This window comes from Aquarana catesbeiana, linkage group LG05 (genome assembly GCF_042186555.1).
Source record: "Aquarana catesbeiana isolate 2022-GZ linkage group LG05, ASM4218655v1, whole genome shotgun sequence".
Classification (NCBI taxonomy): Eukaryota; Metazoa; Chordata; class Amphibia; order Anura; family Ranidae; genus Aquarana; species Aquarana catesbeiana.
Genome location: NC_133328.1, coordinates 249375358 through 249398652, shown reverse-complemented (window position 1 = coordinate 249398652; position 23295 = coordinate 249375358). Strand labels below are relative to the sequence as shown.

General features: G+C 39.6%; 1 protein-coding gene across 8 annotated transcripts in view; it reads left to right on the top strand.

Moving 5' to 3' along the window:
- Positions 1–23295, top strand: part of CTNND2 (catenin delta 2) — a 1213609-nt gene that overhangs the window by 1174094 nt on the left and 16220 nt on the right. For all 8 annotated transcript variants that reach the window (XM_073630701.1, XM_073630699.1, XM_073630697.1 and 5 more), the window contains one exon: positions 2234–2356. In XM_073630701.1, coding sequence (XP_073486802.1) covers positions 2234–2356 — 123 coding nt within the window. The remainder of the gene's footprint in view (positions 1–2233; positions 2357–23295) is intronic.

The following is a 23295-nucleotide window of genomic DNA, read 5'->3' as shown; positions in this document are numbered from 1 at the left end:
GAAATGTTCGGTAAATACCGCATAAACCTATTTACCACTTGCTTACTTTCTACCTTCCTACCCAGGCCAGTTTTCAACTTTCAGCATTGTCACTCTTTGAATGACAATTGTGCGGTCATGCTACACTGTACCCATATGACATTTTTATCATTTTTTTCACACAAATATAGCTTTCTTTTGGTGGTATTTAATCACTACTGGGTTTTGGGTTTTTTTTTTGCTAAACGAACAAAAAAAGACCAAAAATTTTGAAAAAAAAAATTTTTCATAGTTTGTTATAAAATTTAGCAAACAGGTAATTTTTCTCCTTCATTGATGTACGCTGATGAGGCTGCACTGATAGGCACTGATAGGCTGCACTTATGGGCACTAATAGGCTGCACAGATAGCCACTGATAGGTGATATAATTGACCCCTGTTGATGACTTGACTTGATGTCTCCACCCGCTTGTGACATCATTGACCCGGCCTCCTCATTTACTTAAGGGTTGGGAGGAAGTGGTGTATCAGTTGGTTGAAACTAAGTATTGGGAACGTCGTTTTTTTGTTTTTGTGCAAGCGGTGGGCGGAACTCATCGCAAATGACGATGAATCTACATTGGGGGACATTTTTTAAAATGTTATTTAATAAAGAACTTGACAAAAACTGTCTACTGTTTTTACTCACACTAGTCATTTTTTTCATACGAGGGGGGCAAAATTTGTTAGAGGAGCCCTCTGAATTGTGCCCTGGGAGTGCACACCAATGGAGGAGTGGGGACAGTCATATTCAGGCACAGTTCCGATCAGCTGTGCCCAGTGTCAGTACACCCAGAGGGTATAGTACCTGACTTGACAGGACATGCTTAGTTGCATAGTTAGGTTGAAAAAAGTCCATCTAGTTTCACCAATAAAAAAAACAAAAAAAACCCAAAACAAATAGAAAACCTTTATATACACAGTCCACAGTCCCACAGTTGATCCAAAGGAAGGTGAAAAAAAACAAAACAATAAAGCATGATCCTATTTGCTCCACCCAGAAAGAAATGCATCAGTTTTCTTTTTAAATCAATCTACTGAGCTATCCAGAAATAGTTCTTGAGGGAGTCTATTCCACATTTTTACAGGTCTTTTCTGTATGTGGAAGTTAAAGGAGAAGTCCAGCCTGAGCTTTTTAGGCTGGGCTTCTCCTATGGGTCACAGGAGTGGAATTCGTTTTGCACTCCTGTGACCCGTCTTCAGCGTAGAGTGGTCTGAAGTCCGCTCTCCACTGACCTCATTAGAGTCAATCCAGGCAGCACATCATCTCGACTTAGGAACCAGGTGGGGATGCCCTCTCTCCCCCTTTCTTTTTTCCCTTGCTGTCAAGCAGTCATGGGTGGACCACTATCTCCCTCCTCATTTTGATGCCTCTATATTGCTCCCTTGATGGCTCTCTTAATGACCCTAACTTGACTTTGCTTCCTGGTTTCCAATTTCAGGAAGACCCCTGGGAACCCACTCTGCCCCTCTTTCCCTCCCCTCCCTTCCCTATCCCTGTTCCTATTACTCTTGTGCTATCACTTGAAGCCTGATTTAATCAGACTACTGCTATCTCAAATCCATGTGAGGTTGCAAATACACCCAAACTGCCCATCCCACATAACATTATTATCTACTTAAATATGGCATGATATTGTCTACAGACTTCTGTTTCCATTGCTGGGTCAGGATACTCACTACTTGATAGTTCTGATAATTGTTGTCTTCTTCTTCCTCACTATGCCATATTACAACTTTACAACAGGTTGTCTAATTGGATATATTCTTTGTACTCCAAGCGCTTTTTTGTTGACAAAAATCTATAATTCTATTTGAAAAAGAAAAAAAAGCATGGAAACTGTGAAATATTGGTTGATAACTGGTGAATGGAGTCTGTAGTGAAATTGCAATTTGGGTCACCAGTGAAGTATCTTAGCAGGAACACATTGCTGGGATATGCTGTTCTGTGACTTGCAGTCCCTGTGCATTACAGCTTGTGCTCACCATAGGGAAGAATGGAAACTGTAAAGAATACACAAATGTGACAGTATTATGGATTGTAGTGAAGGCCAACCCATATCTTCAAAGTGCTCAAACACGTGTATGAACCCCCTTTGTTCTTCAATAACTGGTTTAAAGACTCTAGTGTGGTGACTTTACGTTGTGTGAAACAAACTTACACCAGATAACAATATCTCACTTGTTTTATTTTTTATATTTCATATTTTTAAAGCAAGCGCACCTGCATCCCCCCGGGAAATGATCAATCTGAAAGAAAAGAAAGCAGACTTTGAAACAACTGGGTCAAATGCCACATACAAAGGGGAGCACACATCTAGAAAGGACACAATGCCAGGTACAGCTAAAGTGTTTTAGATTTATTGTATGTAGAGAAAGTAAAGATTTATCAGCATTTCTAAATAACCATGTCTTAGGACTTGGTGTATTTTTATTTTTGAAAATAGCCACTGAGCAGCTGTTATGTGGTCATATTTCTGTGCTTATAACGTCCTATCACATGTATATATAACCAACGTTTTTTTCTTTTTATTGTTTTGGACAGTGTATTAGTGGATTAGAACCGCTTTCAGGTTTTTATTGCTGTCTGTATTCTGGCTGAGTGGATTCACCCTCTGTTTGTCCCAGTGACCATTGTCAATGGGAAAGCCAATGAGGTCAAACCTTAAAATGCAGACACCTGTTTCAGTGACAACTGTCTAAGTGGGGGATTCCCTCTCACTTCCTGTTGTATCTCCATTACAGGATATGAAGGTGAAAGGAACATAGACAGCAATGATAAACTTAAATTTTAACCTTTACCTACTTTATCAAAAGTACTGTACACTATATTGTACACATGTAACAAAGAGTACATGTGCTGTTTGTACTTCTGTAGCAAAACTTGCTTTGTCATTCACTGAAAATACAAAATGCATTGTTAAATAGGGTTGTTTTTTATGTAAAGAATGTTATTTTTATATGTTATAGCCATGTACAGTAATCTGTCAATGAATGTATTCTAATACTGTGTGGTCTTTAAACTATTTTGCCAACTTTTTTTTTCTGACACAATTTTTTGGGGATACATGAACTCTTTCACTTGCAAAATTTCAGCGATGTACAAATGCTTATATGGCTATTTTTTTTTAGCACCAATGTATGCTGCTTTGTTATCAGCATTAGTACACTCATCAGTTTACAACGCCTTATGAACTTTCAGAACACCACAGCACATTTAAACTAAATGCTGGAGGGATTGAAATGTAGCAGGAATTTCTGTATAAAAATACAGTCCGATCTTCATCCAGTAATCCAGGATACCAATAGTAAAAGATAGGAAAAAAGGGTCTTTTATCTGTGTTTAAAGTCAACCTGCTCAATATAAAAAAAAAAGCAATGCTACTCAGATGCTGGCTCCCGCAGTTATGTCGGCAACGGTGTCTGCTGATTGCTTTATAGCTATGGGTTGTGGCCATCTGGTGACATCACACAGAAACCCCATGTGATGTCACTGCCCCATAATGCCTCAGGCGGTAACGTCACAAGGGGGCGTGGTTTCCAATGGCCATGCCCCATAGCTATCAAAGAACTGGCAGACAACGTTGCTGACATAACCGTGGGAGCCAGCTTTGGAGCAGCATATTTTTTTTTATTTTGGGTGGGTTGGCGGCGGAGGAAGAGGAAGAAGAAAAACGAGAAGAAGAAGAAATCGACGTTGGGAGAAGATATCACTGGAGGGAGAAGACAGCGGGGGGGAAGACCAGAGGAAGAAGACATCGGGGGGAGACTGAAGGAAGAAGACAGCAAGGGGGAGGAGAAGACCGGAGGAAGAAGACAGGGGGGTAGAAGACAACAACACCCCCCCATGTTGAGGGCATGTGGCTTGGTATGGTCCAGGAGAGGGGGGCACTTGCTCGCTCCCCCTTTCCTGACCTGCTGGGCTGCGTATTTGGATAAGGGTCTGGTATGGATTTTGAGGGGCTCCATACCGTTTAAAAAAAAAAATTTGGCATGGGTCTCCCTCTCAAGATCCATACCAGACTCAAAGGGCCTGGTATGGATCTGGGGGGACCCCACACCGTTTTTTTTTTTCATCTTTGGTGTGGGGTTTCTTCTCAAGATCCTCAGCGCCACAAGTCAGATCAGTTAGGATGATGACCCCGACTTCCATTCAGATCAGTGGGCAGAAATTGTGCCCAAGTCTAACCAAAGTAGTGCAGGAAACATTTTCAAAGTTAGACTGACACAAGTCAGACCAGTTAAGATGGCTCTCATAGGAAACCATTGATTTTGACATGTCATGTGACTTCTGCTCTGGAAGTCAGAGCACATGTCGGATCACTGTGAACCAGCCCTTATGCCGCGTACACACGAGTGGAATTTCCGTCGGAAAAAATCTTGGATGGTTTTTTCCACGGAATTCCGCTCAAGCTTGGCTTGCATACACATGGTCACACAAAAGTTCGCTGAACTTTCGACCGTCAAGAATGCGGTGACGTACAACACTACGACGAGCAGAGAAAATGAAGTTCAATGCTTCTGAGCATGCGTCGAATTGTTTCCGAGCATGCGTAGGAATTTTGCACGTCGGAATTGGTACAGACGATCGGAATTTTAGATCAGAACTTTTTCCGCCCGAAAAATTGAGAACATGCTAGCAATCTTTTGCTGGCTGGAATTCCGCCAGCAAAGTCCGATGGAGCATACACACGGTCGCATTTTCAGACTAAAAGCTCTGATCGGACTTTTGCTGGCGGAATTTCTGCTTGTGTGTACGGGGCATTACTTGTGAAAACTTTTTTTATGAAGATAACTAGAGATGGGCCAAACACACTCCAGTTCGGTTCGCACCAGAACTCTCGAACATCACAAAAGTTTGGACCTGAATCCCATTGAAGTCTTTAGGACCTGAATTTGAAAAATCAATATGCCATAAAAAAGGGTATGGGGGGCCAGGTACTGCCCTGGGTGACATGTACATTTACAGGAGCAGTGATTTTAAATATGCTTAAAGTGGAATAAAAATGAAAGATTCCTTTAAATATAGTGCATGGGGGGTCCCCCTAGTCTGCCTGTAAAGTGGCGCAACTGTACCCTGTATAGAACCTGCTGCAGCAAAACTGACATTTCTAAAAAAAAATTACATTTAAATTGCCGGCAATACAATACCATTGCCAGCAATACAAAAATAAAAAAAATGGCATGGGCCATGCCAAAAATTTAAAAACAGCATACCCCCTAAAATCCATACCAGACCCTTATCTGAGCATGCAGCCTGGCGGGTCAGGAAAGGGAGGGACGAGCAAGCAGCCCACCCTTCCTGAACCATGCCAGGCCACATGCCCTCAACATGGGGGGTGCTTGGCTCTGCCCCCCCACCCCAAAGCACCTTGTCCTCATGTTGATAGGGACAAGGGCCTCTTGCCCACAACCCTGGCCGGTGGTTGTGGGGGTCTGCAGGCTGGGGGCTTATCAGAATCTGGAAGCTCCTTTTAACAAGGGGGGCCCAGTTCCTGCCCCCCTATGTGGAGGAGGAGGGGGACATTGTACCCCCCTACTCATTCACCAAAAAAAGTGTCAATAAGAAAAGAAAACACAAACACAGTTTTTGACAATTCCTTTATTAGAAAAATGTTTAAAAAATGTCCCCGGTGTAGATCTATCATCAATCACAACATCAGCCGCCACCCCTGGACCCAAAAAAAGAAAAAAAAATGATCCACCCACAAGGAAGGCTGACCGCCGAATGCCTGCTCCACCGTTTGACAGTTCTTAAATAGGTAAGGGGCGGGGCCATCCACCTGGTGCCCCCGCCCCCTTGTGACATCACCGACCGGTGCTTGCTAGGCCAGTGAGCATTTTGTTTTTAGGCCAGCGGTGGGCAGAGCCCCCCTGCCCCACAGCATCCCCCCATGTTGAGGGCATGCTCTCTGCCAGGCTGTGTGCTCAGCTAGGGGTCTGGTATGGATTTTGGGGGGACCCCGCACTGTTTTTTTTATTTAGTTTACTATTTTTTCGTTGTTGACAATTCCGTTATTAAAAAAAAAAATGTCCCCGGTTGTAGATCCATTGTCAATCATGCTGCCCGCCACCATCGACGGACCCGAAAAAAGGAAAACAAAAACACTCGCCCGTGAGGAAGGCTGATCGCTGAATGCTTGCTCCGCTGGAGAGGGCCTAATATGGATGGGGGGGGGACCCTACACCATTTTTTTTTTTTTTCACTTTTTTCTATCACCTGCAATGTGTTTTTTTTTTTCATTTAGCTGTCAGCGGGGAAGCCCATTGACAGCTAATGACTCATCTGTTGTTAAGGATGCTGTGGCTGGCAACCGGCTATTCACTGTGCCCTGTTTGGGCAAAGCTTTGCTCATTCAGAGCTTAGAATGCACTGTGCAGATGAGACTTAGTGTAGCAATTCACTGGTTAATTGCTTTTCATTGGAAGTCCCCTTTATTACCTATCACTCAAATGAAAGTAAAATTGAATTCAATCTGTCTTATGGAAACAATTTTTCCTACATTATATAACACTGCACATTTTTACAACAAAAAATGGGATCCATAGTTCAGACACGCTGAAATTTTCTTTCAATCCCCAAATAACTGAACTTATATTTTGATAATACCTATGGAAGTATTTAAATACTCATTCATCATAAGGATAATATATTTTCAAATGTTAAAAATAATGTACCATGCTCAGATGTATTTCATTCCAATTATCTTTACTTGTGTATTCAGGCTAACAGAATAGTTATGATAAAAATGCTGTTATTACATGTACAGTTTACAATAGTTTATCTGAACAATTCATTTTATATGTAATATACTCTTGTACCACCAAATTTTCCTTTAGCCGTTTCAGCCCCGGAAGATTTTACCCCCTTCCTGACCAGAGCACTTTTTTACAATTTGGCACTGCATCGTTTTAGCTGACAATTGCGCGGTCATTCGACGCTGTACCCGAACGAAATTTGTGTCCTCTTTTTACCACAAATAGAGCTTTCCTTTTGGTGGTATTTGATCACCTCTGCGGTTTATATTTTTTGCGCTATAAACAAAAAAAGAGCGACAGTTTTGAAAAAAAAAACAATATTTTTTACTTTTTGCTATAATAAATATCCACAAAAGTTTTTTAAAAAAATTTCTTTATCAGTTTAGGCCAATATATATTCGTCTACATATTTTTGGTAAAAAATTTTTTAAAAAAAGCAATAAGCGTATATTGATTGGTTTGCGCAAAAGTTATAGCATCTGCAAACTATGGGAAAGATTTATGGCATTTTTATTATTATTTTTTTATTAGTAATGGCGGTGATCTGCGATTTTTAGCGGTATTGCGACGGACAGATCGGAGACTTTTGACACTTTTTTTGGCGACCATTGGCATTTATACAGCGATGAGTGCTTTAAAAATGCACTGATTACTGTGTAAATATCACTGGCAGGGAAGGGGTTAACACTAGGGGGCGATCAAGGGGTTAAATATGTATTCCCTCAGTGTGTTTTAACTGTATGGGGATGGGAGTGACTAGGAGAGTAGCCATATTGTTTTTCCTACTTCGTAGGAAGAAATGATATGGCTCCTCTCCTCTGACAGCACAGGCCAAGCTAGCACTCGTTCACGCGATTAAGCGTTCTTTTGGTGGTATTTGATCACCTCTGCGGTTTATATTTTTTGCGCTATAAACAAAAAAAGAGCAACAGTTTTGAAAAAAAAAAACAATATTTTTTACTTTTTGCTATAATAAATATCCCCAAAAGTTTAAAAAAAAAAAATTCTTTATTAGTTTAGGCCAATATATATTCTTCTACATATTTTTGGTAAAAAAAAAAGCAATAAGCATATATTGATTGGTTTGCGCAAAAGTTATAGCGTCTGCAAACTATGGGAAAGATTTATGGCATTTTTATTATTATTTTTTTTTATTAGTAATGGCAGTGATCTGCGATTTTTAGCGGTATTGCGACAGACAGATCAGAGACTTTTGACACTTTTTTGGGATCATTGGCATTTATACAGCGATGAGTGCTTTAAAAATGCACTGATTACTGTGTAAATGTCACTGGCAGGGAAGGGGTTAACACTAGGGGGCACACAAATACCCGTGCATGTGATCGAGCGTGGCCGGGGGCGATCGTGCCCGGCGACCACACGCATCGATGCGCGCACCCTCTGGTGACTGAAAACGGGTAGGACGTACCCGTACGGGATTTCACCCAGGAGAGCCATTGTGCCGCAGTATATCTGCGTGACATAGTCAGTAAGTGGTTAAATAAAAAAGTTTGTAAACAAAAAAAGAATGTACTCTGCAGCACGCAGTGCATTTTGGGGCGCTCACCGAACACCCCGCAAATTCAGGTGTTCATCGAACGGGCGAACAGGTGATGTTCAGGCCAAACTTTTGCTTGGCCCAAATCGTTCGCCCAACACTAAAGATAACATTTAGGCCTCATTCACACCTGAGCGATTTTTCTGCTTGAAGCTTATAGCTCTAAAACGCTCAACAAGCCAAATCCCATTAATTTCTTTTTGTTTACAAACTTTTTTTATTGAGGTTAAATTTTGGTACAATAAGAGGCTTCAATTGCAGTAAAATTAACATATAAAGGTTATTCAGTTATATCATTATTGAAAAATAGACAAATAGAAAATATATTGATATAATCTATCAAGGGTTCTGTACAAATAAATGCTTGTACAATATTGTAAAGAATATATATATATATATGATGAAAAAATAAATGAAAAAATATAGAAATATAAATTTGAACTAACATTTCTATTCAATTGTTTGCATTTCTGAACAATACATCTCCATGTGAGAACCAAGAGTCCCATTTTTTATTATAAAATTGCATAGAGTTGTATAATAAGTGAAAGATTGTTTCCATCTGGTTAATGGAACCTATTCTTGTTTTTAATTGATTTATCGGAATTGAGGGAGATTTCCAGTGATAGGCTATGAGCCAATGAATTGCTACACATATGAGGTGTGAACCAGTCTCATATGAGGTATAGACAGTCCTTTGATTTTAGTGAATAATAGACAGTTATGAAGTGTGAGATTTATTTGAGAATTTGAGAACCTGATATCGATGTTGCAAAATTACTTATCTGATTCCATATTTGTGAGACTTTTTCACATTCCCAGAATATGTGGAAGAATGAACCAAGTAAGTTACATCCTCTAAAGCACGTTTGGTGTACCATATGGAAAATTCTGTGTAGTTTAGTAGGTGTATAGTGCCACCTAGTTAATAGTTTGGTGACTGTCTCCCTAATCGTAATGAATCTGGTGCATTTGCAAAGATTTTCAATACAGGAATCCCATTCTTCTGTAGAGAGGGAAATATTACATTCGGACTCCCATTTCTGCATGTATGATAATTTCTTGTCAAAAGAAGTTTATTGAGTATACAATGTTATAAAGATACATAAAGTAAGTTTACAAGGATCTATAAAGTAAGCTCATTGTTTTACAGTAGGGTTTATATAGGTAAATATCATGAAATTTCAAATATTAAACGTTGGGTTCACGTAAACCTAAATTAAAGATATATATCATTTCCTTAGTTACTTTTGTAGGTATTTAAATGATTTATACCTACTATACATATTGTTTACAAGTAGAGTGTATATAGGTCAAATAAATTCTGATAATGAGCTTTAATCGTAAGGTGGAGAAAAGGAAAGAGAAAGAAGAAAAAGGGTTGAAAGGTAGAGGTATGGTCCACAAGGTTGTCCCCCTCGTCAGTTTATTATTCTTTTTAGTTCTCTTTGAAGCCTTAGAACGGGTGTCTCTGTAAGTCATTTAATCTGTTACCATGGCAACAGGACAGAGTCATTGAAGTTTGACAGGAACTGTTGTTTTATCCAAGGATGCCAAAGTTTTTCAAATTTTGGAATTTGATTTTGATCGATGGCTACCATCTTAGCATGGGACATTGTATTATTCATTCTGTGAATTGTTTCTGCTAGTACCAATGTAGGAGATTTCCATGCCTTGGCCACTGTTTGTTTTGCAGCCGTTATTAGTTGGATCATAAGTTTGAATTGAGAGAGTGTTAACCATTCCGGTTTTAGATTAAGTAAAGTTAAATATGGATCTGGTTGTATTATTTTTTTAAATATTTTAGATGCAATCACGAAGACTTCCTTCCAGAAGGTTTGGATTACTGGGCACGTCCACCATATGTGTAAATATGTGCCTATTTCTGGGCATCCTCGAAAACAAAGAGTTGAGGTATTAGGTGAATATTTTGCCACTCTAGCGGGTACAAGGTACCAGCGAGTTAGGACTTTATAATTTGTCTCCAGTGCTAAGATGTTGGGTGAAGATGACTTAGATGTGAGCCATATGTTAGACCAGTCCGTGTCTTCTAAAGTTCGTCCCAGGTCCTCCTCCCACCTCTGAACGTAAGAGGGTCTATTAAGATTTGCTACTCCATATAATTGATTATAAAGTGATGAAATTGTACCTTTAGCAAATGGATCTTTTGTACAGATTGATTCAAAAATGGATAATTGGGATAATGGTGTATCCCCCTTTAGGAATGGTGTATAGAAATTTTTGATTTGGAGATATCTAAATATCTCAGAGTTTGGTAGATCATATTTTTCTCTAAGCGATGGGAATGAAAGGAATGATTTAGATGCTATGAAGTCATTTAGTGTCTGAATGCCTGATGTTGTCCAAGCTTTAAAAGAATTTGGGTAGATCCATGCCGGATAAAAGGCCGGATTTCTGATAAAAGAAAGGAAAGGATTGTGTGGAGATTGTAACTGATATTTGGTTTTTAGTTTATCCCAGAGAGATAAGAAGTGTTTAGTTATGGGATTATGAATTTTAAAGCGGTCTTTAGGATCAAGCCATAATAAATTTGATATTAATAGAGGGTCATTTTCTGAAGCCTCTATAAATACCCATAATGGGATTTCCTGTTTTGCATGGTATTTGGACAGACTGGCCAAATGTGCTGCTCTGTAGTAGTTAGTAAAATTAGGGTATCCCAGGCCTCCTTTATTTTTGGGAAGATGTAGTGTGTGTATAGGTATACGTGGTTTAGAAGAGCCCCATATAAACGAAGTTGCTCTTTTTTGTACTATTCTCAAAAAATAGGAAGGAATTGGAATAGGGAGGACTCTGAATAGATAAAGCAATTTGGGTAGAATAGTCATTTTGATTGCATTAATCTTCCCTATCCAGGATAAAGGAAGTTGCGACCATTGTTTTATTAGATTTGTGATCTGTCTTAATACAGGAGTATAATTGGTTGAGAATAAGTCAGAATGAGATGCTGTTAAATGAATTCCAAGATATGGGATTGATTTTTCTGCCCATGTGAATGGGAGTGCAGCCCTAGCCGGGATCAATTCCATGTTTGTGAGTGAAATATTAAGCACTAGGCATTTCTTAGGATTAATCATAAGGCCGGATAGGGCTGCAAATCCATCAAGAGCTGGTATTAAGTTAGGACCAGAGACCTGTGGTGATAATAGAAAAAGTAATATATCGTCTGCAAATATACATAATTTGTGTGTAATACCTCCTACTTCAATGCCAGTTATAGTTTGGTTTGTTCTGATGTATTGGGCCATGGGTTCGAGTATAAGGGCAAATAATAAGGGAGATAATGGGCAACCCTGTCGGGTACCTCTTTCGATATTAAAGGCTTCAGATTTGTATCCAGCATATTTTATATAGGCTTTGGGTTTATTGTATAATGCTTTGATCCATGTTAAAAAGTGGGGTCCAAAACCCCATTTTTGTAATGAATATTGCATATATTGCCAGGATACTGTGTCAAATGCCCTCTTAATATCGAGAGATAGAAAACATAAAGGGATTTTCTGTTTTTTAGCAATATGTGCCAATAACACTGCCCTGCGTATATTATCGCCTGCCTGTCTATTTGGCATGAAGCCTACTTGATCTCTATGTATTAATATTCCTATAATGCTATTGAGGCGTTTTGCTATTATTTTTGCTAATAATTTAATATCGAGGTTTAACAGAGAGATAGGCCGATAATTCACACAGGAAGTATCATCAGAAAGGGGTTTTGGGATCATACAAACAATTGCCATTAGTGTTTCTTGCCGAAAAGAATGTCCATCTAGAAGTTTGTTAAAAGTTTCAGTGAGAATGGGAGAGAGTATTTCTGAGAATGTTTTATAGTATAAAGCCGAGTAGCCGTCTGGGCCTGGTCTTTTGTTAAGTTTTAGGTCTTTTATGGCGTTAGCAACTTCATCTATAGTTATAGGCTCATCCAAACTGCTTTTTTGATTCTGAGATAACTCAGGTAAGGTTATTTTTGAGAAGAAGGATTCAGCTTCTGTAGGATTAAATTCATTGTTTGTCTTGTATAAAGTTGCGAGATGTGAGTGAAATTTATGGACTATTTTAACTGGATTACAAGTGTAAACATTTTTTGATAATTTCAAACGTATTGGTTTGAAAGATTTGTTAGTTGAATTTAATGCCCGAGCCAAATATGTACCTGGTTTGTTTGTATTCATGTAGAAATTGTGTTTGGAGCGTTTGAGGGATTTATCAACTGACTCAGTGAGAAATAGATCGTATTCCAATCTAGATTTTTCCAGATGAGATTTTGTACTCTGAGATGGATTATCTTGAAATGATATGTAGGCTGCATTAAAATTGAGTTCTAGTTTTTTTGCTAGATTTTTGCGTTCCCGTTTAAATAGTGCCATTTGTCTTTGTATTGTACCACGCAAGACAGGCTTATGAGCTTCCCACAGTGTTATTGGGGAGATGTCTGTTGTATTATTAATTGATATGTATTCCTTTAAAGCTTGTTCAATGGCCATCTGATGTAGTGGGTGTTTTAACATTATGTCCGGTAAGTACCACGTTGGGTCATGCGCTTTTGGTATGGCTGAGGCTATAGTAGTGTATACTGCATTATGGTCAGACCACGGAATCGGAATTATATCTGATGCAATAATTTCTGGTATCATTCCTATTGTTAGAAAAATATGATCTATTCTGGTGAAGGTTTGATGAGAGTGCGAGAAATAAGTGAATTTCTTTTTCATTGGGTTACTTTCTCTCCATGAATCTACCAGATTGTATTTGGAAAGAAGTTGAGAAAAAGGTAATCTAGAGGTTATTTTGGATGGTGTAAAAGGTGATTTATCTAGAAATGGGAGGAGGACCTGGTTCGAATCCCCACACATTATCACTGTTCCTATTTTGTGTGTATTAATCACTTGTAATATATGTGAGAGGAATGGTGTAGGTTGTTTGTTAGGAGCGTAGTAGGAAATCACCGTGATTGCTGTATCCATTATATAACCCAGGGGTCTCAAACTGGTGGCCCTCCAGATGTTACGAAACTACAAGTCCCATCATGCCTCTGCCTGTGGGAGTCATGCTTTTAACTGTCAGCCTTGCAATGCCTCATGGGACTTGTAGTTTAGCAACAGCTGGAGGGCCGTCAGTTTGAGACCCCTGCTATAACCCATGAGTATCAGGTATCTACCTTCTGGGTCTTTCATTTCTGATGATAAGGTGAATAGTGTGGATCGGTGAAATGCAATTAGAGTTCCCCTTTGCTTGGTACAGGCAGAAGCCGTGTAAATTTGTTGATAAAAAGGAGAAATATATTTTGGAGTAGAATCTTTGGTGAAGTGTGTTTCTTGGAGGCATACTATGTGAGCCTTCTTGTTATGGAAAGTACGGAAGGCTTTGGTCCTTTTTTGAGGGACATTTATTCCCTGAACATTCAGGGAAAGTATATTCAGTGGTGCCATGGCAATAGATCAAATAGTTTTGACTTACTTTTTGTTATGCAGAGCTGACTGCGCAGATCAACCTGTGTGGACTGAAGAGATGAATAGATAGAAAAGAAACCAGTGAATTCTGGAGTAAAGAGTAAACAAAAAACATATGAGATTAGATGATACATTGTATAAATTATTTTTTGCAAGTAATCACAATTTACCCGTGAAAGAGAATAAATATCTCTCTCAGGGGAATAAGTGCCTTCGTCACACTCCCACATAATATGGTTGGGAGAATGAGGAGGGCTAATGGGGGTACAGGGATCTTCCGCTTACAGGAGAGAAGTGCTATGTCAAAAGACATCAAAATGATGTTTCATTAATTGGAGTGCAGAATATAGTTTTTGTTGAAATTATTTATTCCAGGGTGGTTGTATATGGTTAGTCTTGCCCTAGGCTAAATAATTCAGTTAGAAAGGTACTGTTAATGACTTTGGTATTGATGAAGATAGTTTGAATTATTTTGGGATTTTAACCCTTTTAGAGTAAACAATTACATATTTTATTCATATGTAACTGTTTAGATATGTTAACTCATAAAATTGAGGTTGTATTGCTTCAGATTAGAATAAACAAAAACATAATTCTAGGAACTAGTTAGGTAATAATATATTTGTTTTAAGAAAAGAAAGAAAAAGCTTCCATTACTTCTGGATTATTGAACATATTTGTCCTAAAAAATAATAAATCTATTGTTATTACCTGATAATATATAACTGAACAAGAATTTCCTTATTTCACTTATATATTCTAAGGATATATGAATCAGAAGTAATAAGAAATATAACTGGAATGTAACATGATCCCACACAGTGTGTGACTATCAGAATGCAGTTACATTCAGTTATAAATATAGGTTTTTTATAGAGAACCATCTCTTAGTATAATAAATGAAGAGATATCAGGAATTAGGATGTCAGTCCATTGAACCTTCTTGGTCCATGGATGATGTGGCATAACGGCCTCTTTTGTGAGAATGATGATTCCCATTTTGTTCTGAAATTTTCTGGGTGCTGCCTGAAGGTGAAGATGACGCCATTCTTCTGCGTGTGGGAGTGTTGCTGCTTGTGGGTTCTGTCAGATTTAATTTTAAAAGGGTTTGTTGTAGTTCATCTGCTGATCTGCTTCTGTAAATTGTACCTTGGTAGTTAAATCTGACTGAAAAGGGGAAGCCCCATTGATACATAATGTTGTGGCGTTGCAGTTCCATTAGTTGGGGTTTCATGGATCGTCTTTTAGTAATAGTAAGTTGGGATAGGTCAGCAAAAATTTGATAATTGTGTCCTTGAAAATTAAGTTCCTTTTATTCTCTTGCAGCAATTAGTATTTGTTCTTTCGTTCTGTAATAATGAAATTTTGTGATTATATCACGTGGGGGTCCATCTTTCTTTTTGGCTGTGAGGGCTCTGTGTACTCTGTCCAGTTCTAAACGTTCAATAGGGATATCTGGCTTTAGTTCTTGTAATAGAGCAGTAATAGTAGATTGCAGGTCTGTCACAGTTTCAGGTATTCCCCTTATGCGCAAGTTTGAACGTCTGGCTCTTTTTTCGTAATCTTCGAGCTTAGTTTGAAGTATTAAATTCTCTTTTTTTAATTGTTCCAATTCTGTTATATTTTCTTGGGTTGTAATTTCAATTTCATCCATTTTTATTTCTAAGGCTGCAGTGCGGTTTCCCAGCTCTCTTATTTCTTTGGTTAGGCTTTTTGTTATTTGGTCTGAGGTTTGTTTTAAAGCCTTATGAAGCATCTTTTCAAATTGTAATAATATTACTGGGGATACTGAGGAGGCTTGTGGAGAAGTTTGTGAGAGGATTTGTTCTGTATCTGACTCAAATGGAGAGTCTTGCTGTGACATTTTCTGTCTGTGAGAGCGCCCTGATGCTGTATCTTGTGAGGTGACTGGAGCTGCTTCAGCTGCAGTGAGTGCCTGTGAGCTCTTTGTGAGGTGATTTTTATTTCTGCTACGGTTTCCTCCCAGTACCATATTTCCTGCCCAAACTTTCACAGTTTGTTCCCTGGGGCAAAAAGGTTCAAATGGATACCTTTTGAGCCTGCAGGCTCCGCTTTGTCCTTCTCTTCTCTCCTCAGCGGTGTGGAGCTCTAACAATGCATGTCTGCTCCGCTAGGCTCCGCCTCCTGCCTCCGATGCATGTATGATAATTTCTCTTGAGAGTATTATGTTTACCATGTGATGATATATATTTGAGATTAGACCTTGTCCTCTAGGGGATTTCTGACAGACTTTTTCGTAAGATGAAGCAGGGTCTGTATTTGAGGTTTGGAAGCGTGAGGTAAAAAACTGCCTAATCTGTAAAAATTTACAGTGTTCATTCTTGGGGATTTGGTACTTCCTTTGTATAGAGGAGATAGAAGTGAAGTTAGAATTTTCTATAAACTTACCAAGATTGGTTAAATTATTATTAATTCACCATGAGAAATCTGTGGATCTGTGCTCCTCTAATGGGAATTTAGGATCACCTATAAAGGAGGCTTGTGGGGGGGGGGGGGGTGGATGAGGACAAGTTGAATTTTTTGTTGTTCCACATTTGGTATGATTGTTGTACCATCTGGTTTCTTGTTGCTATGGTATGCGGTACAATATTTTTACTCCACAGAAAACCTGATAATGATAAAGGGAGGATTGAATCACTCTCAAACCTGACCCATGGAATTTTTGGTTTTTGTACATGTCATTGGGCCAATTGTGACCAACGGGCTGCCAGATAATACAACCATAGATCTGGTAATCACAAACCCCCTCTGTTTTGTTGTTTATATAGTACCAATTTGGAGAAACGAGGGGGAGAGTCTGCCTATACAAAATGTGTTAATTATCGATTAAAATTTTGTTATTACTGATTTATTCATTCTAATAGGGATTGCCCTGTATAGATACAATAATTTGGGTAGTATAGACATTTTTATGGCGGTAATCCTACCCAAAAAGAAAATGTGATAGGACTTCCATATTTTGATAAAACTTGTTAGTTTTCGTATTAACGGGAGGTAATTCTTGGCAAATAAGTTCTTAATGTCCAGAGTTATGTGGATACCCAGATATGAGAGAGATTCAGTTGACCATATGCAAGGGAAAGAGTTACAAAGTGAATTAATTTGTTCAGGGGATATATTATTTGTCATTCCTGTGGATTTGCAAATATTTACTGTAAATCCTGAAATTTGAGTGAAAAACTGTAAGGTTTGTAGCAGGCTAGGTAATGCAATATTAGGTTGTGTGAAAAACAGTGGCATGTCATCTGCGTACATGCTTAATTTGTAAGAACCATTACCTGCAGCATATTCTTTGATATCATGGTGCGTTAGAATAGCTGTGGCCATAGACTCTATGGCTAGTGCAAATAAGAGAGTGGAGAGGGGACAACCCTGTCTTGTCCCTCTCTACCCAATTTTAAAAATGTGAAAATTGCAACCTGGTATTCTTATTCTTGTGAAAGAGTTATTGTATAAAGCATGAAAGGCTTGTAGGAGTTCACCTTGAAAGCCATATCTGCATAGTATAACATCAAGATATTTCCATGAGACGCTGTCAAAAGCTTTATTGATGTCCAAACTTAAACAGTACAGCTCGTGATTTGAGATTTGCGTCCTGAATAACATTCGTCGCTAGACGAATGTTATCCGTTATCTGTCTGCCCGGGATAAATCCTGATTGATATGGGGAAATCAGTGAGTGAATTAGGCCCCTTTCACACTGGGGCGGTGGGGGCGTCGGCAGTACAACAGCGCTATTTTTAGCGCTGCTGTACCGTCGTTCTTGCAGCGGTATTCGGCCGCTAGCGGTGCGGTTTTAACCCCCGCTGGCGGCTGAAAAAGGGTTAAAATCCATCGTACATCGGTATAGCCGCGCTGTCCCATTGATTTCAATGGGCAGGAGCAGTGAAGGAGCGGTGAATACACCGCTCCTTCACCGCTCCAAAAAAGCGGTTTGCAGGACTTTTTTTACCGTCCTGCCTGCGCACCGCTTCAGTGTGAAAGCCCTCGGGCTTTCACACTGAACAAATAGCGGAGGCTGTTTAGGGGCGGTTTTCAGGCGGTATTTTTAGCGCAATACCGCCTGCAAACCGCCCCAGTGTGAAAGGGGTCTTAGTGCAGAAAGTCTGTTTGTGAGAAGTCTACTGAAAATTTTGAGATCATTATTTATTACCGAAATCGGTCTGTAATTTTGTGGTAAGGTATGGTCTTTTTCTGGTTTAGGGATCAATGACATATTTGCAAGGAGCATTTCTTCTGGTAGAGGATCACCTTTCAAAATACTATTATATAATGAAGTTAATTTTGGGATCAGAATATGAGCGAATTTCTCATAGTAAAGGGAGGAAAATCCATCTGGGCCAGGGGCTGAATTTTTTTTTTGTGATCTTATAATTTCTCTAAGTTCCTCATCTGAGCAAGGGGCATTTAATTTGTCAAGTTGTGTTTATTGTTGGAATTGGGATAGGAACATTAGGGGCGGATAGAAGATCGGAATAAAATTTTTGGAAAATTGATATTATTTGTTGTGGGTGGGTGACTAATTGATTAGAGTTATTCTTTAGTTTATATACATGTGTTGGGCTAATTGATTGATTAGGTTTTCCAGCAAACATGGTCGAATAAGAGTTTCTAGAAAGGAGAAACTTCGCTTTAGACCAGCGAAGCAATTTTTCTGCCTTAAAAGAAAGCAGAGAATCTAATTCTGTGTGTTTGTGGGAATTGTGTCGAAGATTAAGGGCACATGTGTATTGGCATGGGTTTTATAAATTCTTTGTAAATCTTTGGTTAGAGAGAGGATTTTTTCCCATTTTTGTAAATTTTTTTTTTTTTTGCAGCTATCTTGATAAGATGGCCTCGGAGTACAGCCTTATGGGCTTGCCAGAGAGTTGTGGGTAAAATTTTGGGGGTAGAGTTTAATGAAAAATATTTTTCTATAGTTGAGGCTAATTCTTGTTGGTGGAGGGGATCTGTTAACAAGGATTTGTTGAGTCTCAGAGAATAACGAGTTAAAGAAAGACCTATAAATCATATTAATTTCAATGACCCCTGATCACATCTGAGCGTTCTGTCACCTAAAGTAAAATGCCAGTTGCTCAAAAAAGTACATTAGCTTCTTTTTTTGGAAGATTGGGCCCCATAAACTTCAATGTGAACGCCTGAAAATGTGCAACATAAGCGTTTTACAAGCGTTTTGTTGCACGCTTTCTGCTCAAACAGCAGCTCCTTATCCCTAATCTCCTCCAATTTGTGCATTCTAATGGCTAAACAAAAACACCTGAAGCTGTAAAACACTTGTAATAGGCTTCTAAAACTCTTCTGATACACTTCTAAAAATGCTCAAAAACTCTCAAATAAAAACGCCTGAAAGTTGCTCTACTCAGGTGTGAATGCAGTCTTACAGATATAAAGACAGTTAGAAGTTTTGCAAGCTTTAGTTTGCTCTTTTGAATGAGCTTTATTCCAACTCTACCTTTCTTTTAAAATATTTATACTTATACTGTATAATATACTGTATACACAATTAAAACGGTAAGTGAAAAAGACTGAATCACAGAATACCGAAGCTACCACATTTCAGGCCTTAGACTTATTGGTAGAAGCAGAAGCAAGGCATGTAATCCAAACAATAAATTACTAGAACGAATCACTGAATTACTATAATTAATTACCTGCTTACAAGTAATTGTATCCACAATTCTAATTAATAAAGGCTGTCATGGAAGTGGAGTTTTTCCAAAATGTGCAGTGGCAGCTCATGTTTTCTTGCTGAGTCCCTTTTGAAATGCCATACATTTTGTTAACAGAGACAAACTCAGCATTAATGACATAACGTTTCCTCATTTACATGTTGTAGATGATATTCACCAAGCTCAGGAAATAGAATAAGCAGACACAACACTCTAAAACTCTAACAAATTCATGACATCATTTATGCAGCCGGGCACCCTTATGAACAGTAAAGTGTGCTGGAGGAAGTTCACAGGGGCCAGAGAAGTTGTTTTTCTCAAGAAAGGGAAGAAAGACTGATTAGTTGAGGAGATTACACTGGATCTAAACAGAATCAGGATGAGGCTCACAGCCAGGTGTTTTTCTGCAATGTACAATTTATTCATTGAAATTAGACTTCTCCTCCTGCATTGTCAGCAGCGGCAGCACTAATAGCAGTTCTGACTACTGTATCATAGACAACCTCACACGCTGCCAAACCAAGACAGTGCAAGACCTTAGGCTTGATTTACACTTATGTGTTTTTTTATGCATTTTGCAGAAATGCAGGGAATTTTTTTAACATGAGTTCTTATGGAACATGTTCACATCAATGCATTTTTGTGCCTCTGCTTTTTTGGAAAGGGTTGGGGGACTTTTTTCCCCGCAAAATGCAGCATTTTGCATGTAATAGTCTTCAAACGACCCGCATCAAAATGCAAGTACCGCGTTTTTACATCGATTTTGCCGCGTTTGGGTTTTATTTTATTTTAGCTGTACATTCACTGTATATAACTGGTTGCTGGAAGCTGAGCGCCGCATCCTTAACAACCAATGAGTCATCAGCTGTCAGCGGGCTTCCCTGCTGACAGCTGAGTGTAAAAAAAAGAATTGCCGGGAAAAAAAATTGTGATAAAAAACAGGGTGGGGTGCCCCTCCAAGTCCACACCAGGCCCTTGGGTCTAGTATGGATTCGGAGGGAACCCCCCTCGCCAAAATGTAAAAAAATAAATGGCGTAGGGTCCCCAACAATATCTGTACCAGACCCTTATCCAAGCATGCAGCCCGGCATGTCGGGAAAGGGAGGGTCTACCCTTGGGTTTACCCATTCACCACAAAAAAGTAGTGTAGTGTGAAAAAATACAGTAGACAGTTTTTGACAAGGGGTTCCAAATCCTAATCTAGAAAACCTTTCATCCTTCTTATCCTTCTAAATCCATACCAGACCCGTTATTTTTTAAATGTTCTTATGGAACACGTTCACATCAATGCATTTTTTTAAATTTCTTATGGAACACGTTCACATCAATACATTTTTGTGCCTCTGCTTTTTTGGAAATGGTTCGGGGACTTTTTTCCCCGCAAAATGCAGCATTTTGCATGTAATAGTCTTCAAACAACCCGCATCCAAAATGCAAGTACCGTGCTTTTACAGTGATTTTGCTGCATTTGGGTTTTTTTAGCTGTACATTTACTGTATATAACTGGTTGCTAAGGAGGGGGCTCAGAAGCTGGGCGCCGCATCCTTAACAACCAATGAGTCATCAACTGTCAGCGGGCTTCTCCGCTGACAGCTGAGTGTAAAAAAAAAAAAAACTGTGATAAAAAACAGGGTGGGGTTCCCCCCCAAGTCCATACCAGGCCCTTGGGTGTAGTATGGATTCGGAGGGGACCCCCCTCGCCAAAATGTAAAAAAATTAATGGCATGGGGTCCCCAACAATACCTATACCAGACCCTTATCCAAGCATGCAGCCCGGCATGTCGGGAAAGGGAGGGGACGAGCGAGCGCCCCCCACCCCAAAACACCTTGCCCCCATGTTGATGGGGACAAGGGCCTCTTTTTGACAACCCTTGCCTGGTGTTGTCGGGGTCTTTACCAAAGGGGGCCCCCAGATCCCGGCCTCCCCCCCAAATGAATGAGAATGGGGTACATTGTACCCCTACTCATTCACCACAAAAAAGTAGTGTAGTGTGAAAAAATGCAGTAGACAGTTTTTGACAAGGGGTTCCAAATCCTAATCTAGAAACCCTTTCATCCTTCTTATCCTTCTTATCCTTCCAAATCCATACCAGACTTGTTATGCCACTTTTTTTTTAATGTTCAGCTGTTAGCGGGAAAACCCAGCTGATGACTCATCGGTTGTTAAGGACACCGCGGCCGGCTTCCCACCCTGCTCCTTATCAACCAGCTTATACTGCTCCCTGATTGGGCAAAGCTTTGCCCAATCAGGGCACAGAATGCACTGTGCAGCACTCAGTGCATTGCAGGGGGTTCATTGGGGTGACCACCCTGCAAATTTGGGTGTTCGGCGAACGGGCAAATGTTTGGCCCAAACTGATGCTCAGGCCCAACCATTCGCCCATCCCTACCTATGACTGCTCTAAAGCCTATCTATGGCAACTATGTCAGTCATTTTTTTTCACCAAAGTGGCCTCCCAACTGAACTAAATAATTATCATGGTAATGTAATATTTGTTAGCAAATACACTTTTGCAGTTGAATTATATGGAACAAATTTGGGCAGATGTCAGGTTCTATTGGAATTTCATTAGAGAGGGGCGCTTTTGAAGCGCTCCAAACATGCTCCAAAGATGCTGTTTGCAGGAGTTTCACATTCATTTCAATAGAGAGGGGCACTTTTGAAGCGCTCCAAACATGCTCCAAAGATGCTGCTTGCAGGAGTTTTTTTACCTCCCCGCCAGTGCACCGGAGTGAAAGCATATATTGATTTTGATGGAATTTTTGTGAGCTTTTCAGGCACTTTTTTTAGTGCGAAAGTGCCTGAAAAGCGCCTCAGTGTGATTGCTCTTTTTGCCAAAACACGAGAGTGTGAGGCAATATTAGCTGGTGAGTGTCCATCTGATTGGGGAAGCAGTGGCACGTTTGCTCACATGTTGTGGTCACAGTTGGAGCTCAGCAATGAAGTGTCTGATTATTACACTGCTCATGGACTAATAATTTAATCTCTCTACATCCTATCACTGTGGGGTTTTATACGAGTGTTAATACTATCTGTAGCGTTACTATTTACCTTCATCATATGTATATACAGTGCGCATATACAGTATCTCACAAAAGTGAGTACATTCCTCACATTTTTGTAAATATTTTATTATATCTTTTCATGTGACAACGCTGAAGAAATGACACTTTGCTACAATGTAAAGTAGTGAGTGTACAGCTTGTATAACAGTGTAAATTTGCTGTACCCTCAAAATAACTCAGCACACTGCCATTAATGTCTAAAGCGCTGGCAACAAAAGTGAGTACACCCCTAAGTGAAAAAGTCCAAATTGGGCCCGATTAGCCATTTTCCCTCCTCCGAGTCATGTGCCTCATTAGTGTTACAAGGTCTCAGGTGTGAATGGGGAGCAGGTGTGTTAAATTTGGTGTTATTGCTCTCACTCTCTCATACTGGTCACTGGAAGTTCAACATGGCACCTCATGGCAAAGAACTCTCTGAGGATCTGAAAAAAAAGAATTGTTGCTCTACATTAAGATGGCCTAGGCTAGAAGAAGATTGCCAAGACCCTGAAACTGAGCTGCAGCATGGTGGCCAAGACCATACAGTGGTTTAACAGGACAGGTTCCACTCAGAACAGGCCTCACCATGGTCGACCAAACAAGTTGAGTGCACGTGCTCAGCATCATAAACAGAGGTTGTCTTTGGGAAATAGACATATGAGTGCTGTCAGCATTGCTGCAGAGGTTGAAGGGATGGTAGCTCAGCCTGTCAGTGCTCAGTCCATACGCCGCACGCTGCATCAAATTGGTCTGCATG